Genomic DNA, 18,939 nt, shown 5'->3' with positions numbered 1-18,939 from the left:
TCTCACAGAAAATGTCACTACCTCTAAGAATAACGTATTGCTGTTATTTGAACGCAGCACCAGCCCGGTTCTAGTGGGGCTCGATTGAGAGCAAAAATTGCAAATGACACTTACTAAAATAGAAGATGGAAAAATAGACAAATATATGACCAAAATAGGAACAAAAAAAATCGAATGAAAATTACGAAAAGAATTACATGAAATGTGCAGAAACAGTAGACCAAAGTAGAGACAGGAAAATATTACAGCTGACTGGAACGCAATGTGACTTAACGTAATTTAACGTACTGCAATAGAATACAACAACACATAATGTAAATCATGATTCCAGTTAAGAGCAGTGTTGCGCTTGCGTCTAACTGATTATTTGTTTTTAACAGTAGTGGGCGGGACGGCGGTCGACTGGTTAGCACATCCACCTCACAGTGCAGAGGTCATGGGTTCGAGTCCAGGTCTTCCTGTGTGTCGTTTGCCCGCTCTCCCCGTGCCTGCGTGGTTTTTCTTTCTGTACTCCGGTTTCCTCCCACATTCCAAACACATGCATGGGAGGTTAACTAGTCTAATTATCCTGAAGTGTGAATACTTCTTTGTCTACGTGTGCTCAGCGATTGGATGGCAACCCGTTCAGGGTGTACGAAGGCATGGGATAGGCTCCAGCATGCCCGTGACCCTCGATCAAGCGCTTCAGATAAAGAATGGACGTTACATAGTAGTTTAGGAGTTTACGAGGCGTACTTGAAGGAAGCATCAGTCCGGTTCCTGCCGAGGCTCCATCCCGATTCTTCCCCGCTGCCCGAACTCCATGTTGTTCTGTCAGCTCCAGCGAACAAGTGCCCCGGCCCCAAACTCTCACGTTGCAACTCTGTGTGCGAAGTGCCTGTGGAAGTGTGTTTGACCCCCCCGCGAAACAACATGGCAGACTACCGGGAAGACACCGGAGCTCGGGCCCTGCTCGCCTTGCAGTCGGCGCCGTGCAGCCCCGTGCGAGTGGCGGTCACCTCGCACGCCTTCCACCATCAGCCGTCGCTCGCCTTCCTCTGTCCGCCGCTGACGGAAGCCGCCGCCGGCGCCGGGATGCGCCCGGCTCGTCTGGTGTCTCCTCTCCCCCAAGCCCTGGCCAGACTCGAGGGTCGGGACTTTGAGTTTGTCATGCGCCAAAGGACCGTCACCATCGGCCGGAACTCGTCCCACGGCTCCGTGGACATCAACATGGGCCACTCGAGCTTCATCTCGCGGCGGCACTTGCAGCTCGTCTACGACGAGGCGAGCGGCTTCTCGCTACGTTGCCTGGGCAAGAATGGCGTGTTCGTGGACGGAGTGTTCCAGCGGAAAGGGGCGCCGCCGCTGCTGCTTCCCCGACAGTGAGCTCCGCCTGTAGCCTCTTAGCTTAGCATTTGAGGCTAATAAACGTGATAGTTGCCCTTTTCAAATGACATTTCCCGTACATTCTCAACAACGTGTACATTCAAAGTTATGTACGTTTTATAGTTAGAGGTTATTTTGAGCACTTTTAATGCTTTTGCTAGGGAGTTAGGGTTAAGTTGTTATAGTTAATGTAATTCAAAACAAACCACGGATAGCCAGTGTAAACCAATAGACTTTAGACTTTGAAGAAAATGAAATGAAATGTCACTTAATATGTTAATTTTGAGTAGCTTATTTGTTATTTGTGGGTCTAAAACAAGCGATCCAAACAGTTTTCTCCACACCATTGGGAAGCAAGTGAATGAACTTCAGCTAAGCTAGCTCGTTAGCTTAGCCCACAAGTGACTACGTGTTAATTTAGCCCCGTTGTTTTATTGACAATAAAATGTATTTGTCAACCTCAGCCACCCGCGCTTGCGTCTTAGACCGTTTACAGTGTACAGCGGTCATTCGTTGCCGTGTAATATTTGTCAATAGCTGTCTTAGGTGTTGTTAGCCGACGTGATGCTGTCAATGTAAACAAACGCACCACTGCGAAGTCCACACGAGGCCCCCTTGATGGGAGGTGCGTTTGTTCTGCAGTTAAAAGACTCGTTTGGTGTGAATTTTGTCGCTCAACGCTGAGCACGCGTTTGTTTGAGGTTGTACCCAAAAAGATGCTGGTTACTTTGTTTAGCGGCCACAAATACGGTCTGGGCGTTTGCTGTGTTGTGATTGTCAATCAGCCCGCTGGGCAGCGAGGGGGGCGGGAAGGTGTTGCAGTCTGGGTGGGAATCGGAGGGGGTGGGGCGTGGGGTTGCTCGTCTCTGATTGGCCGTTTGCGAGGGTTTGGGCAGCTGATCCCGGAAGTCGAGTGTGGAATGACAAGAAGCACATGGAATCAACGCAAGACCAACTCGTCCACGCAGGGTGTCTACTTTGAGCATTTGACCAATATGTGTATGTTTGTTGCTTACATTAAATACATGAAATATGAAATACTTTAATGAGAAATTAGTAAAACACATTTTAATCAATTTCATGGAAAGAGTGGACAAATTCACGCAAGAAAATAATGTAAGCAATAATCATGATGAGCATTATTAATAGTATTAATCCTAGTCAATGAATTGTTGCAGTTGGACAGAGGCTATTTTTGGCTGCAATGCTTGAAGCACATGGCACTTGCCGGTGAAAAGGAATCGTTAAAAATAAACTTGGCGTGTTTTTTTAATTTTGAAGCTTTTGGCTCATTGCGGCCTTACGAACAGTTTTCTATTTATTGCATCAGCTGAGATGTCATGAGTTGTGCAGCTCTTAGCAGTGGCATTCAGAGTGTAATGACGTTCTGCTCACTGTTTGGGCCAGTTGTCGTCTTGAGACAGACCTTAGAGTTTGGGGTTTTGTGTTTATTTTGGGTTTTTTTTTTTGGGGGGGGGTTGCAGGATTGGTAGGAACAATTGAATGTTATACTACCTCAAAATAGAAAGAAAAATACCATTCAAAAGCGTCACATATCCGAAATTAGATTATTCTTTTATAACAGCACTCAAGTAAAAAAAAAAAAAAAAAAAAACAACATGAAGCTCCAACACGCCCGCGACCCTTGTGAGGATCAAACGGGGAAACTCAACTGTGGTGTGCCGCTGTACAACTCTCATTATTATTATTTTTTTTGCTTTTTTAAAAAACGCAAATCGCATTGTGAAATGATGACAAACCACTCTAACCTTTCCCTCCCATAGGTGCGTGTTCCGCTTTCCCAGCACGGTCATCAAGATCCAATTTGCGTCGCTCATCCCCCCCGAGGGGCAGTGGGAGAAGGAGGCGCCCTCGCCGCCCATCCGCCCGCTTTTGCCTCACATCTCCCCGCTCAAGATCAGCATTCCCACCGCGCAGCAGCACGAAGAGCACATCAGGGCCTTCGGCCCACCGCTGCCGTCGCCCACGGGCACCCTCAGGTACGCGCACCCACGTAAACGTCAGTTAAAAAAAAAAAAAAGTTTGCACATGGTACAAAATCCTGGTCATATATAAACATCATAGAAGTAGGTCAGGGCCCTGGAAAAAGTTACCAAACTAAGAAAAAAAAGAAAATGTATTGCAATAAAAAGAAAACAAAACATATTTCGTTTAAAACATTTTATTTTAAAAAAAAATGCTCGCCATTTAATCTTAAATGCCTGAAGTAAAAAAAAAAAATCTAAAAATGAAAATGGATCAAATACAATAGAAAAAAATTGGACCGGCTATTCTTGTGTGACAATTCAAACAATTAGACTAAAACCACAATTCTCCCCCCTCCCCTCAAAATAAAATTGAGCAACATAACACCGAAATATTAGAGTTGAAAATTAGATTCTAAAATGACGGCAACAATTGGCCACCATTTGAATAAGAGCCGCATAAGTAACAGCAGTTTCCTCACGAAGACATGTAAAAAAAAAAAAAAAAAAAAAAAAACACAACTTGTTTCATGTCACAAAATGCCCCAAAACTGAAAAAAGTGAAAAGATGCGACATGTTGAGACTGCACGCTAGGACACAAGCGTTGCGTGTCCGTCCATAGGTGAACGTGCACGCACCTCCATACACAGATCTGTGCGCTTTGGGACACGCCAGCTTTTCAAAGTGCAGCCTGACATGTGACTGAGCGTTGGCAGGACTCAACTCATGTGGTGCACGTGTGTATTTATATCTATACGTGTGTGTGTGTGTGTGTGTGTGTGTGTGTGTGTGTGTGTGTGTGTGTGTGTGATGTTGACGTGAGCTCATTCATATCTCTCGCGTAGCTTTGCGTTCTCGGTTGAACTCTTTGTGGGTGGCGAGAGCGCCCACTTGTGGTGCTGCCGTGTCACTGCTGTGCTTCCTCCTCTTGCGTGTGCCTTATATGGCAGCCCTGCAGCGACGAGCTGCCTGATTGGTGGAGGAGAGGATTGGTTTGGCATGGACTCAGCATTTTTTTGGGGGGGGGGAAACATCCACTCCTGGTTTCCTCTGCTCGCCCCTTCACCCAAGTGTGCCCACAGAGGATGAGACTGTTAAGGGGTGCCCCCTCCCCCTCCTCCTGGAATGTCAAATACATTTCCTGATTTTTTTTGGGGGGGTGGGGAATGAGTGCTCTGGTCATACGATGCCGATTGTTTTCGAGCCTGTCTTTGGCTAAAGAAGTAGAATTTTTCACAAGCGAGCATCAAGCCACACGGATCGGAGCCGACAAAAGCGGCGCGCAGGCTCCAGCTCCTTAGCTTGTCGAACCAGAAAGTGTGCGTGCATGCGCGCGTCACTCATGCCAAATCACAGCTGCCTTGTTGACTTGGCAAACGGCAGCAGCAGCTGTTGTTGCTTGTCCGGCCTGGACGCTGGCCAATGATTAACATACGCCATTGATTATTGTTGTGCCGGAGTGCGTGCGCGTGCGTGTGCGCCCCGCAGAAAAAGACACGCGAGGTGAGCGTCTCCACTGGTAAGATGGATGTGTTTTTTTGCTGCGACTTTTGAGCTTGAAATTCCGACTTTTATTGATATATGATGATGACGTCCTCCAAATAATGCATTCATTCTGCTGCCCCAGAAAAACCCTCAAGAAATCACCTTGATTCCTCACAGATTCCAACTGTTTGTCTGCAGCTTTTTAAAAGTCAATTCAACTTAATATTAATTGCGTTAGATTGATTGATTGATTTTTTTCTTCGATATTTCTGAATTTCTCAGTGGCCTTTTTTTGTCCAAATAATAAGGGGAGGGGGACATGTTCAAAAAATATTGTGATTGTTGTTTTGTATGAAAATCCAGTTTTATTTTATGAGGAGTCTGTCGTTTTTGGGCGGAAGGGGAATATGTATGCAGAATCATATTTATTTCTATTTCGAAAACAAAAATCTTGCAATATTGTCACTTAAGTTTGGAAAAAAAATACAAATGTAGTGTCATGATGAAATATTCCCACTTGATTCTCAGAAACATTTCCAAGTGCTGTTTTATTCTCAAACGTTTCTGGAAAAAAAATTGGGGGGGACTTTGACTTTTTCTCAAAACTTCATTCTCCTAAAAGGACTTTTTTTTACTTCTTTGATTTGTTTTTTGTCAAAATTTGCCATCTTTTTAGTGTAGACCTAAAGAAAAAGAAGAAAAAAAATCTGATTTTTCTCTCTTCTCTCAGCGTTCCCAACTCATGCCCGGCAAGCCCCCGCGGCGCCGGGTCGTCGGGCTACCGCGATGGCCGCAACGTGACCAGCGACCTGCAGCTGGTGGCCGAGTATGCCGCCAAAGCCGTGTCGGAGCAGAGGCGCAACGCGGCCGAGCACCGCGGCGCGGCCGCGGAGCCCCGAGGGGAGTCGGCCGGCGCCGGCGGAGACGACAGCCCCAAGGTATTGAAACCCGTTGACGTCACGCCGCCTTCACTTTGTGTTTTTTATTGTCAGGAGCCGTACACTGCTGGCTCAAGAGAAGGAAGGAAAAAAATGGAGAGCTGTCGTCAGCGATGCACTTTCCAACGTTTATTGAAATAAGGACTGGGGGCGGGGGGGCGTAACTACTGAATATTTTTTCGAATCGATTATTCTTTTGAATATTCAGATATGATTTTATTTTACATTGAAGTGGATTCAAAAACATTCCCCCCCAGGTTTCTGTTTCGTAACCAAATTATTTGTGTTCATTTGGTATCGTTTTCGGATTCAATTACCGGTTCGCTCATTTTCTTTTCTTCCCCGCATTAAAAGTCGATGTGTGCTAATCTCCTGTTTTGATTAAACAACAAAAACGACAGAAATCCAAAACGGATTGCTGCCGAGGCTTAAACACTGGCTGGAAACGATTGTGAAAGTAGTTGTTGATGAATTTGAGCATCAATTAGTCATGGATTCATTCAATAATTTTGACGCCAAAGTTGAACTGCGGCCAGTCAACCAATCAGAAATGACAGATCTTTTTTTTTGTTTTTGTTTTTTTTCTTTGCGGGGTCACTCCCAGATCTTTGAAAATTGAACTAAGCGTGTGTGTACGCGAAGTGGGCAAATGACGGGACTAAATTAATGTTTTGTGCACCCCCCCCCCCCCCCCCCCCCCCCCCCCCCCCCACCCCCCCCCCCCCCCCCCCCCCCCCCCCCCCCCCCCCCCCCCCCCCCCCCCCCCCCCCCCCCCCCCCCCCCCCCCCCCCCCACCAGGATGAGTCCAAACCGCCGTATTCATACGCACAGCTGATCGTCCAGGCCATCTCCTCAGCGCCCGACAAGCAGCTGACGCTCAGCGGCATCTACGCTCACATCACCAAACACTACCCGTACTACCGCACGGCGGATAAGGGCTGGCAGGTGTGCGCCGATGACAGGCGGGGGCGGGAGAAATTTCCAAAAAAAAAAAAAAAAAAAAAAAAAAAAAAAGGGGGTGGGTATAAATTTTTTTTTTTTTTTTTTTTTTTTTAATGAATGATAAAAACTCATAATTAAAAGCTCAAGATTTTTCTTCCCCAAAATATGACTTCAATATCATCACTGATTTTTTTTTTTTTTTTATTCCCCAAAATGAATCTTTTTTAAAATTCTGCTTTTTTGGGGGTTGAATTTTTTTTTTTTTTTACATTTCACACGAGTGGGACTTTTTTTCTCCACTTTATTTGTGTAATATTATGACTTAAGATTAAAACCCAAAAAAGTTGATGTAAGCATAAAGCTTTTAATTTGGACCTAATTTTTGTAATATTCCATCTTGTTTCTCCCCCCAAAATCCTTGTCTTAGAACAGCTACCTTATTCTTTTAATTACGACTGCTTGCTCTTAAAAAAATAAAACTTGGTTCTCAAAAGGTCCCCCCCCCAAAAAAGAACTAAAATATATGATGTTAATTTTATCATGTGTTTTTCCCTCCCCCAAAATTTAAATTTAGCCTCTCATAATTTTTCTTGACTCTTTTACTATTCTGATTTATGATCTGGCCCCCCACCCCCCCAAAAAAAATCTCAGGCTGTTGTGATGACCACTTTTATTAATTGTTTTTCAATTCTTTATTCTTGCAAGGTTACAAGCACATTTGGATTAAAAAAAAAAAAAAACTTTGAAGTCCAACTTGACCCCTTGTAATATTTGTACTTTTTAATTCCCCCAAAATGTGACCTTATTCTCGTAGTTTCCGACCTTTTTCCCTCTAAATATACGACTTAAATATTCTGCCTTGTTTTTTTTTTCCATGTGACTCGATTTTCCAAACCGCGACCTTTGGATTTGGGCGGCGACTTGATGGAGTGAACGCGTGGCCTTTTTTGTCGTCCTCAGAACTCCATCCGACACAACCTGTCGCTGAACCGCTACTTCCTGAAAGTGGCGCGCTCGCAGGACGAGCCGGGCAAGGGCAGCTTCTGGCGCGTGGACTCGGCTTCAGAGGGCAAGCTGGTGGAGCAGGCCTTCCGCAAGCGCCGGCAGAGGGGCGTGGCCTGCTTCCGGACCCCCTTCGGACCCCTCTCGTCCCGGTAAGCGACTCCTCGCCGCCCCTCGCGGAATCCGCGTTCTCGTTCATCCTTGACCGTTTTCAATTTCGCAAGCAAAAACAAAAATTCAACGAAAGAAGAAAACGAGCGACTATTTGAGGAGCAACGGGCACTTTTTCAACACTTGAGCTTCGATTGCCAGTTGGAAAATGATCCCCTACCCCAAAAAAGCCTTTATTGTCACAAATTTTGATTTATATTGTCTTTGAATCAGCCCAAAATACAGCTTTATTTACAAAAAAAACCCAACACTTTTTCTCCTCAATTAGAACCAAAAAAAAAAGAAAAAATTAATCAGACTTAATTTTTGAAAAATGATGCCTTGTTGTCAACTGAAGTCAAGCAGGAGTTCCAGCTTTTCCCCGCTTCATTTTTGGACTTTAAAATACAAGTAAGGGTCGCTCTTCAGATTCTACGGAAAAATTGGGGAACCATCAGCGATAGGTGAGTGACAATACCAGTTATCGGTATCGGGCTGATATTGGCCTCAATTTACTGTCATGCACTTGACTTTGGAGTCCGCCAATCCTCCATCAAGCGTCTCCAGTCGTTCCAGAATGCTGCCGCTCGCCTCTTGATTGGTACTCGGAAGGGGGAGCGCATAACTCCTACTCTGCCATCCCTCCATTGGCTCATTTTCGAGTTCTTTTCACGAGATCCTCTTATTTGTTTTCAAATCTTGAAACGGCCTGGCCCCACCTGACCTCTTGGAGCTCCTCCACACCCGCCCCGTGCCTCAGGTCCGCAGACCAGACACCATTAGAAGTAGTGAGAACTAAGCGGAGGCTCAGAGGGGGAACGAGCCTTTTCCGTTGCTGCTCCCTCTCTTTGGAATGAACGTTCAGCAAGCCCCCTCGCTGGCCATCTTGAAAAGTTGTCATTTGGATTCTTTGGCTTTGGACTCAGTCTGAGACTTGATTTTGAGTTGGACTGTTTTTGTGCTTTTGACTGTCTTGGTTCTGAATGTATCGTTTTGGTACTCGTGGATGCTGGCGAGAGCAGCCGCCGATGCTTCGGGCCAATTGGTATCAAACATGGCCGGTAACCATTTTGTTTGTTTGTCCTTTGTGCTGCCGGCTGCGGCGTGATGGGACAGGACAAAGTAAGTGGCGCTTGCTTTGCCGCGCGCGCCCCCGCCGCCGTCCTGACGTTTGCTTTTGCGGCTTTTGTTTTTTTGCAGGAGCGCCCCGGCGTCGCCCACCCACCAGGGCCTGCTTTCGCCGCCGTCCAGCGGGCTGCAGACCCCCGAGTGTCTGAGCCGGGAGGGGTCTCCCGTTCCCCCGGACCACCACGAGCAGCTGGCGCACAAGCTGGCCGCCGTGCCCGAATATCGATACTCGCAGAGCGCTCCCGGTCAGTTGAAAGTGCGATTTTTCCACAAGCCAACAACAAGAGCAGATTTTCTGGACACTGTTACGGAAGGAAGAAAAAAGGATATTCACGCATTCTTGTGATTTTTTTTTTTTTTTTTTTTTATGTCCATGTCCCCGCAGGGTCTCCGGTCAGCGCTCAACCGGTGATCATGGCGGCGCCGCCGCACCCGAGCGCCGCCCTGGGCAAGGCCTTGGCCCTCCTCCCGGGAGGCGGCGGCCAGGTCCACCTGGTCCAGAACGCGCCGCCGTCCTCCGTCACCATGCTGCGCGTGGTCACCGGCGCCCCGCCCAACGGCTACTGCGCCCCATCGCTGCTCAACGTCGGGCCGCCCGGCGGCGAGCTTAGAGGTGGGTCCGAAAATGGCGGCGCGAGGGGGCAAACGGCAGCTCTTCATCTCCAAATGATGCAAATTCATTTTCGTCATATTTGGACTTTTTGTCCAATGCGGCTTTCTCACGCGTGCCATTTTTCACGGTGCTCAGAGGCGCAGCCGAAGCGAGAGTTGGTGATCCAGGCGCTGGACAGCGCCGGGCACGGGGCCGAGCCGCGGAGCGCGGCGGATGCGCGCAACGTGGCGCCGGGCCCGCATCCACTTGCCGTGCACGCCGTCACGCAGAACGGAAAGCACACCATCGCCGCTGCGTCCACGGCAAACAGCCTCGCCGCCTTCACATCGGGTACCTTTCGCCTTCTTTCTGGGTTTTCTTTTGTTTTCCTTGTAACATGCATCATCTGAGCCTCCCGTTCTTTCCGCCCCGCAGGTCTAAGCAGTCCTCTCCAAATTCTGGCGGCTCAGGCCTCCAGCTCCCCTCCGGTTTTGGTGAGTCGCCCGCTTTCTTCCGAGCAAGCGGGCGCGGGCGACCAACCTCAGGCCAAGCGGTCCAAGATGGACGACGGCGAGGGATCGGCGCCTGCCGCCCAGCAACCTGTGATCGTTGCCGTCATGCCACAAAGCCATGAGCCCAGGATGTGAAAGAGAAACTGAAGGGAATGTTGTCATAAAAAAACAAAAAGTCTTCTTTAAAAAAAAAAAAAAAAAACCCAAAAAAAAAAAAAGCTGAAGCAAACACTACTTTTTGGGTGGATGAAGAAATGGGATTACTGAGTTGCCAAGACAACGGCACGGTGCGACGCCGTGTCGTCGTCTTGGCTGAATTACGGCAATCGTTTGTAAATTCAAACATCGTCTCTGTTGCCGATTAGCGACAGTCGCTGTTTAAGTTAGCGGTTGTCAACGAAAAAAAGACACTTATAACCCTTTAAAAAGAAACAAACAAAAAAAAGCCTTAAAAAGATTTCTACACTGTCATTTTTATTTGAACCTTTAGAGCTTTTTAGAACGTTAAATGCAACATTAGCTGCGTTCACCGCGCTGACGTCGCTACTAGAAGCTATTTTTTGTAAGCAAATTTTTGTGTTCAAAAAAAGTGTTATTAATACATTCTAGAGAGATTATTATGTATTTTTTGTAAATGTTCCACAGTTGTGATTCCGAATGTTGTAGCACAAAATTAAAGCCACGATGAGTTAAAACACTTTTTTTGTTTTTTTTTGGGGGGGTTTTTGGTTTTGTGGTGTTTTTTTTCCCCTTCACCCAGCAGGAAGTTGTGACTCGCAAGTCGATAAGGATGCAGAAGAAACAGTTTTCCATACCATTAAAAAAAAAAAAAAATGAAAAATCTGTCTTTTAGACTGAAATAATTTGTGCTTCTTTACAAGAACAGTTTTACCCTCCCACCTCCCCCCAAAAAAATGCGACCGTGATTGCAACAACTCCATTTCATTGTAGGAGAAACAAACGCCCAAATTTTTCCTTCAAGATTCAGACTTTTTATCTTTACAAAAAAATGACACCTTTTTATTTGACCCCAACTCGCCTTGTTCCCTGGAGCCTTGTTTGTGTTCAAGTATCTCTTTAAAAAAAAAAAAAAAAAAACCCAAAAAAAAAAAAAGCTGAAGCAAACACTACTTTTTGGGTGGATGAAGAAATGGGATTACTGAGTTGCCAAGACAACGGCACGGTGCGACGCCGTGTCGTCGTCTTGGCTGAATTACGGCAATCGTTTGTAAATTCAAACATCGTCTCTGTTGCCGATTAGCGACAGTCGCTGTTTAAGTTAGCGGTTGTCAACGAAAAAAAGACACTTATAACCCTTTAAAAAGAAACAAACAAAAAAAAGCCTTAAAAAGATTTCTACACTGTCATTTTTATTTGAACCTTTAGAGCTTTTTAGAACGTTAAACGCAACATTAGCTGCGTTCACCGCGCTGACGTCGCTACTAGAAGCTATTTTTTGTAAGCAAATTTTTGTGTTCAAAAAAAGTGTTATTAATACATTCTAGAGAGATTATTATGTATTTTTTGTAAATGTTCCACAGTTGTGATTCCGAATGTTGTAGCACAAAATTAAAGCCACGATGAGTTAAAACACTTTTTTTGTTTTTTTTTGGGGGGGTTTTTGGTTTTGTGGTGTTTTTTTTCCCCTTCACCCAGCAGGAAGTTGTGACTCGCAAGTCGATAAGGATGCAGAAGAAACAGTTTTCCATACCATTAAAAAAAAAAAAAAAATGAAAAATCTGTCTTTTAGACTGAAATAATTTGTGCTTCTTTACAAGAACAGTTTTACCCTCCCACCTCCCCCCAAAAAAATGCGACCGTGATTGCAACAACTCCATTTCATTGTAGGAGAAACAAACGCCCAAATTTTTCCTTCAAGATTCAGACTTTTTATCTTTACAAAAAAATGACACCTTTTTATTTGACAACACAGTAACTTTTTTAAGACTTTGCATCTCCAAAAAAAAATCGGCTTTTTTTCCAGATTGCTCCAAAATAATCGCACTTCAACAAACGTTGACTTAAAACCCTTGTATGACGACCTTTTCCTGGCAGATTTACCGCCCTGACTCGACAGGAAGCAGTGTCCAAATTTGGTCCAGAGCGGAAAAAGATCCAGAAAAGTGAAGAAGAAACACTCGGAACAGTTTGAAATATTTTATCATGTAAAAAAAACAAAAGAAAAAGAAGTTAGTGTTTTTTGACTCTAATCATCACAAGAATTAAAGCTGCAAACAGCAGTGGGCCGAGCGCTTGTCAACAGCGAATGCTCAAAATGATCCCAAAACCTGGATGCCGTTCTCAGCTCTTGCTTTTTGCATGCAGCCTCAAAAAAAAACCCGGCAGACTTCCTTTTTCATGACAGGCAAGTCCACCCAATTTCGTGATGAAACTGGTATTGAGAGCTGATGTATTTATTTTTTTTACGATATTTTTTGAGTCAATTCACCCAAAATGGCTGACTTCCTGTTCAAAAAAAAAAAGCATGGCTCCTTGAGGCTTTTTTAAAATTTGCATCCTTTTTTGATATATATGTATGTCCACCAAGTTTTGGGTTGATTCGCAAAACTTGTATCAGGAACTTTTTTGGGGGGGGGGGGCGACTTGAGTGACTTTTCATCGGCATGCATGCACTTGTAGAATCTTCTTTGGCCCTAACGATAAAAGTGGAACAAAAAATATCAAGAGTTCATGTGTCCCATAGTGATGACATCATGGCCACCATCCACGTCACGAGCAAACGAGGCGGAACGTCGACGAATCAGCCAAACGATAAGCGGAAGTAAGAACGTTTGCCGTCGTTATTTACACACGCCCCCCCCCCCATCCTGCAAGCGATTTACTCTCACTTTCCCGACCGGAGGCCGATAGATTGACAGCTCGCCCGGTCGGTCCATCCGTCTTGTCAGCAGGAAGAGGCGCTGATCTTTTCCGACACTTCCGGGTCCGACTTGGCCACCAGGAAGCGGAGGCGACCCCCTCCCAGGCGGATCAGATCCACCGCACTGCACACAATGAGAAAGGAAAGGCAAAGCTCGAATTCATCCTTGTGTCATTTCCCAAGACAGACCAAGTTTGAAACCCCCCCCGACAGACATCCTGTTCATTTTTGGATATGCCTCCTGCTGATTTGATTTTTTTGTAGGTCTCAAGGAGCTTCACGCCTCCCAATTTTTGTAGCCCCAGGTCCAAGTTGCGCCTCAGGGCTTTGTCAAACCTCGGTAGGGGGTGCTACAGAGCCATTTTTTCTTCTAGCCTTTTCCACATTGGAGGACTGGCATATCAATTGAAAATCAATGGCAATGCCACAGATACATTTCAGAACACCCCCCCCCAAAAAAAAACATCAACAAAAATGTGTGGAAGGCACTCTCATCAAGCGCAGATGCGTACCTCTGGTAGTCGGCTCCGATCAGGCTGGTCCCGTTGACGGCCAGGATCCGATCGCCAATCCTCAGCCGGCCATCAGATGCCGCCGGCCCGTCGGGGATGAGCGTGCGGATGTAGATGCCCGGGGCGTTGAGGGGCGTGTGCTGGGGGGGGGGTTTAGATTTTAAAAAATGTTTTTTTTTTTTTTTAACTTTTCAAACCCTGATCCTTACAATTGATTCAAATGCGCTTTTGGTTATTAAAACACAAAATAATTAAAAGAAAAAAAATAGGCCACTTTATACATTACAACTTAAAACGAGAACAGGTCCAGTTGGACCAAGGATGCCAAAAATATACATGTAGCTGAGCAGATTTGGATTTTCATGAAACCCGGCGTACTTGATGCCGATTGTTGAGAGCGACGGCATAACCCGAAAATGTCAAGCTTGAGGTCAATGGGAGCAAGGCTCCCAAATGGTGACATTTTTGGCCAAAAGGGGCGTGGCCGCCTTCCTTTGAACCGTTCCTTCTCAGTTGTTGTTGGGTTTTGTTTTCTCAAATTTTGCAGCGACAAGGAGTCAAACTATCCATACCCTGAGACATCGAATGATATTCAGTGATCGATCTCACCAGGCCGTCGATGAGTCCCATGCCGAGTCCGTACGGTCCTTTGTCCAGTTCCACTACAAACACCACACACATGTCATCAGGGATGGGGGGGGCGCCCGGGGACGAGGACCACATGGGGAAGGGGAACTCACAGCCACTAGTAACACAGCCTGCAGAGGGCACACACATGCACACACACACAGAGGGTCTTGCTATGGGCTCCACACACACACACACACACACACACACACACACACACACACACACACACACACACACACACACACACACACACACACACACACACACACAAAGACAGCGACGCAAGTGGAGCTCGGAGCGGGAGGGTTCCGGAAACATGCATTTCTACGCGCCGCCAGCAGGGGTCATTGTTTCATTGCAAAATCTATCGGATAAACCAAAGAAACGATCCAAGTCATGACCAGAGATGGACATTCCATGTCCCTGGGACGGAACTAAGCAAGAACGGAAGTGGGTTTTCGTCCGTCCCTTTAATCGTCCTTAACCAAGTTAAGTATGTGGTGTCGGATGCAAAATAACGAGGCCAGAGTGTAGCCAAACACTCTTATTTTCTTCACAGGTTATTTTCATCTCAACAGTATTTTTATAGCAACACTGCCACCAAGTGTACAGTCAGAGAACATAACAAAGTACCTACGGACACCCATTTCACTACTTCTAAAAGTAAAGTTTTCATTATTCTTATTTTATTTGATCATAACTATTTTTGTGCTGTGAAATACTTATTTGAGTTGCATCAATCAGCTTTGTCGGGAGCGCCCTCAAATCCCGACTATGTGGGCGATCATTCAAATATTTGAGTTGAGAGTTGAGCATGAAGATGTCAACATCAATTTTGGTGATCGTCGATCATAGTTTTGGCAGACAAGGCGACGTTTGGATTCCTACATGACAGGTTTTAGTCAATTTGAGCGGTCACGTAAACAGAGGAGCTCACGCTTTGCTCTTCTTGGACCCCCGCCAGCGCAAGGGATCGTGGGTATGGCCCAAAGTCCTACCTTCCATGCCGTTAGCGATGAATCCATTGGCCTTTTTGCCACATCCGTTCACCTGCGGGGCTCCGCCCCCTCCCTCGGGGTAGCCCGTTGAGGTGGGCGGGTGCTGGGGGTGAGGTTGAAGATGATGAAGATGGTGGTGCTGTTGGTGGGCGCCGCCCCCGTTCCTCCGGAAACTCTGCGTTTGGCCACGGCCGTTTTCTTGCTCGCTGTCGCCGGGGGCTGAGTGGGGGCTGCCGTGCGTCAAGGGCAGGGGCAGCAACTCCCTCTAGAGGTGCAAATAGGAACTACATGCAGTACAATTGAAGCCGGAAGATATCTGGGACCTTTTCATGTTTCTTCCAGACTGTAGAATTCCTGTGTTAATTTGGGGCCTTTAAGGGGCGTGGTCTGGTGAGTGACAAGCGGAGGGAAGCTTTGTATTTCGAGGAGGAGCTAAGTGTTAGCGGAAGAAATTCTGCGCACTTTCGTCCATTTTTTTTTAAGTTGATAACATGAAGCAAAAGTAGGTCGACACACAAATTTGATTCAAAATCCATCGCATTACCTAATCATTCAATAGAGCAATTCAGCGGTTCTCAAATGTTTTCCACCAAGTAGGGCTACCGCCCCCCCCCCAAAAAAAAAATCGCACTCAAAGGACCACTAAAATGACCTAAACATTAAAATACAGGAGTGTTCACCAAATTTGGAGAAAAAAAGATTAAATTATCCAAGAATAAAGTCCAAATTTTGCATTAAAAGGAAATATATATATATATCAACACATCGGGGGCATTTGTTGGGCAATTGGCAGCAACGCTGGGCCCCCTTCTCTTGCAAATAGTGGCTGATGAACGCGTCCGTTTTGGGAGGAGACGTCTTCACGATGATGATGTGTTCTAAGATGGAGGATTACGGTCTAGTCGGCCCACCGATGAGACAGCCTGACCGCTAAGAAGATTAGCCATGATTTAACCATGTCTAGCTTCTTCTTCTTCTCTGCGCGCGCGCGTGTGTGCGTGTGTGTGTGCGTGTGTGTGCGTGTGTGTGTGTGTGCATGCGCGTGAGATTTTGTCTTTCATTTGAAAGATTACCAAGAAACTCCTCAACCAGCACAGCTGCTTACGCGCAGATTACATTGTTGTTAGGCGTGTGTGTGCGCGCGTGTGCATGTGCGCTAACAGAAGTACACACGACTTCCCCGTGTAGTCCGACCGTTGCTCGAAAACAGCGACCCTTCACGCCGAGTTTAGCTTTCAAGTCACGGGCGGTAAAAACACGGCATCGGGGGTGGCTTGATGTAAACGAGTCCCGCGGTTGCATCACAACGCGCTCGGCGTCGGGACTTGGCTTCACCTGAACATCGGCCGCATTGTTGTTGTTGCCGTTAGCGAACGTGGCGTTGGCGTGCGTCTTGGCGCGCAGGCCCCACAGGAAGTGTCGTACGTAGAGCAGCTGTCTGTAGACGCTGTCTTCCACGCGCTCGCCGTCCAGGTCCACGCCGAAGCCGCCGCTGGGCAGCACGATGGGTGGGTGGTTCTCAAAGCTCTCCAGGAGGTCCACTGAATGGATGCGCAGATAGATGGAGCCGCGTTAGTGCTCCTCCTGAGACTTAAGCCTACTTTCAGGACTCCAACCTTCTCTCGGCACCAGAATCTTCTCTTGAGACTTCTGGGCTACACTCTTCTCTCGGGCACTCTTTCAAGATCAGAAAGATCTTTGTGGGCTACGACCTCCACTCGGGACTGGCACCTCCACATGAGACTAGAACCTATTTTATGGACTACAACCATTTGTCTGGAGAAGAACCTTCTCTCAAGACTACACACTTCTGCTGAAACGATACATTCCTCTGGACAACAGCCTACTCACAAGACCATCGCATTCCTTCAAGACCAGAAGATCCTCTGAAGACCACGACCTCCCTTCCAGACTAGTTCCTCCTCTTGAGACTAGCGCCTACTTTCTGGATGACAAACTTGTCTCAGAACCTTCTCTCAAGACAAGACACTTCTGCTGAGACGATACATTCCTCTGGACTACAGCCTACTCTCAGGACCATTGCATTCCTTCAAGACCAGAAGATCCTCTGCAGACCACAAACTCCCCTCAAGACTAGTTCCTCTTCTTGAGACTAGAGCCTTCTTTCTCGTCGACAAACTTCACCCAGGACCAGAATCTTCTCTCAAAACTATACACTTCACTTCCTCTCAATTCCAACCTTTTCTCAGGATCAGCACATTCTTTCAAGACCTCCTCTTCTGGGCTCCAACCTTCTCTCAGGCATTCTTTCAAGATTAGAACCTTCTTTGTGGGCTACAACCTCCCCTCGGGACCAGCACCTCCACTTGAGACTAGAGCCTTCTTTCTGGACTCCAAACTTTTCTCAGAACTAGAACCTTCTCCCAAGACTGGCGCCTTCTCTCTGGGTTCAAGTAATCTTCTGGACTCCAACCTACTGTCAACACCAACTACAGATCCTTGCCTCTAGAACCAGAAGATCTCAACCTACTCCCTGTTTTGAAACGAGCACTTTTTTTCTGGTTAGTTTGGTCTACAGTACAACACACACACACATTGCTGTCTGTCGTCCACGGACGAACGCCGAGCGAGTCAACCCGATGCCAGGCCTCGTCCTGACTCTCTCGCCAACTGTGCACCTGTGCGGTAGATGTAGGCCTCGTCCTCGCTGGCGGGCTGCCAGGCGGGCACGGGTCCGGTGTCTGCGGTGATCTGGTATTGGGTCAGGATCCTGTGCAGCTGCACCGGCTTCAGGGACGAGTGCTCGCCGGACAACACTCTCCAGCTCATCTGCATGCGGTGAAGGGAACTCTTAGACTTTTAAAAGTGACAAATTCAACAAAAAATTACAGTGAGTAGTTTGGGTTTTTTTGGAGGGAGCGGGGATACAAAATAAACAAAATATGTTTGACTCGGGAAATGGTTCACATTAAATTCAATTGATGGAAGGGAAGTTGAAAAACTTTTTGTTTTGTAATTCATATTGACTCCCAAAAAGAAAATCGGTTCATGTGATGAAAGTTTTCGATCAACAACATTTGAGCGTGCCAATTCCACTTCCGGCGCGGCTTGCCTGCGTGAGCTGCTGCGGCGGCGTGGCCAGGACGGCGACGGCGCTGTTGAGTTTGCTGAAGAATTTGTCCGCCAGATGTCCCAAGGACGACTTGCGGGCCCATTCCGTCACCATCCGCAGACACGCTTGCATCTGCAGAACTTTGGAACGCTGGAACCAGCCACGCGACGGACCTGCGCGCAAAATAGACATTCGGTACAAACAGAAATGGCTTTCGGCGTGAGTACCGCTCACCGAATTGATGAAGGACATTTCCAAAAACCGGACACTGAAAACGATTATTTGTGTGAATGCGTATTGACTGTTCCACGTGCAGCGGCTGAAGCTGCTTTTAGCTTCTTGAGCAAATTGCCAGAGATTGATTGTTCGCTGCTATTTGATGAAACAGCACTTCAAATATTGCGCCATATGTCATGGACACACACACACACACACACACACACACACACACACACACACACACACACAGGGTTGTGTAATAGGCTTAAATCTCGGCATCCACTAATCTCGGGACCACAGACGAGACATCGCTTGACCTCCCTTGCAAAGGTGTCACAAAGCTCCGCCGCAACTGCTTCCCACACGCACCAAACAAAGAGCTACGCTAGGTAACGCTAATCTATTTAGCAGGTGAAAGCACAATTAGGGCGGCCCGGTAGTCCAGTGGTTAGCACGTCGACTTCACAGTGCAGAGGTACCGGGTTCAATTCCAGCTCCAGCCTCCCTGTGTGGAGTTTGCATGTTT

The 18,939-nt window shown here is 46.8% G+C and overlaps 2 protein-coding genes across 2 annotated transcripts in view; one reads left to right on the top strand and one right to left on the bottom strand.

Annotated features, from left to right (window-relative positions):
• The first annotated feature begins 608 nt into the window (after positions 1-608).
• On the top strand, positions 609-10,514 carry foxk1 (forkhead box K1). Its single transcript, XM_019862196.1, has 9 exons — positions 609-1,361; positions 3,150-3,365; positions 5,567-5,774; positions 6,573-6,719; positions 7,677-7,870; positions 9,069-9,241; positions 9,382-9,609; positions 9,745-9,939; positions 10,024-10,514. The coding sequence occupies exons 1-9, from the start codon at positions 613-615 to the stop codon at positions 10,233-10,235; spliced, it is 2,322 nt and encodes a 773-aa protein (XP_019717755.1). The 5' UTR covers positions 609-612; the 3' UTR covers positions 10,236-10,514.
• Positions 10,515-12,628: 2,114 nt separating this feature from the next.
• radil (Ras association and DIL domains) overlaps positions 12,629-18,939 on the bottom strand; it is a 19,314-nt gene continuing 13,003 nt past the window's right edge. The window contains 7 exon segments of the mRNA XM_019861718.1: positions 12,629-13,105; positions 13,494-13,633; positions 14,103-14,251; positions 15,122-15,386; positions 16,457-16,662; positions 17,761-17,911; positions 18,195-18,367. Of these exon segments, the coding sequence (XP_019717277.1) occupies positions 13,006-13,105; positions 13,494-13,633; positions 14,103-14,251; positions 15,122-15,386; positions 16,457-16,662; positions 17,761-17,911; positions 18,195-18,367 (1,184 nt within the window). The 3' untranslated portion in view covers positions 12,629-13,005.

The sequence above is a fragment of the Hippocampus comes genome, unplaced genomic scaffold (assembly GCF_001891065.2).
Source record: "Hippocampus comes isolate QL1 unplaced genomic scaffold, H_comes_QL1_v1.1 scaffold7, whole genome shotgun sequence".
NCBI classification, from domain to species: domain Eukaryota; kingdom Metazoa; phylum Chordata; class Actinopteri; order Syngnathiformes; family Syngnathidae; genus Hippocampus; species Hippocampus comes.
The sequence above is the reverse complement of the archived record's forward strand: the minus strand, read 5'-3'. Positions and strand labels throughout refer to the sequence as shown.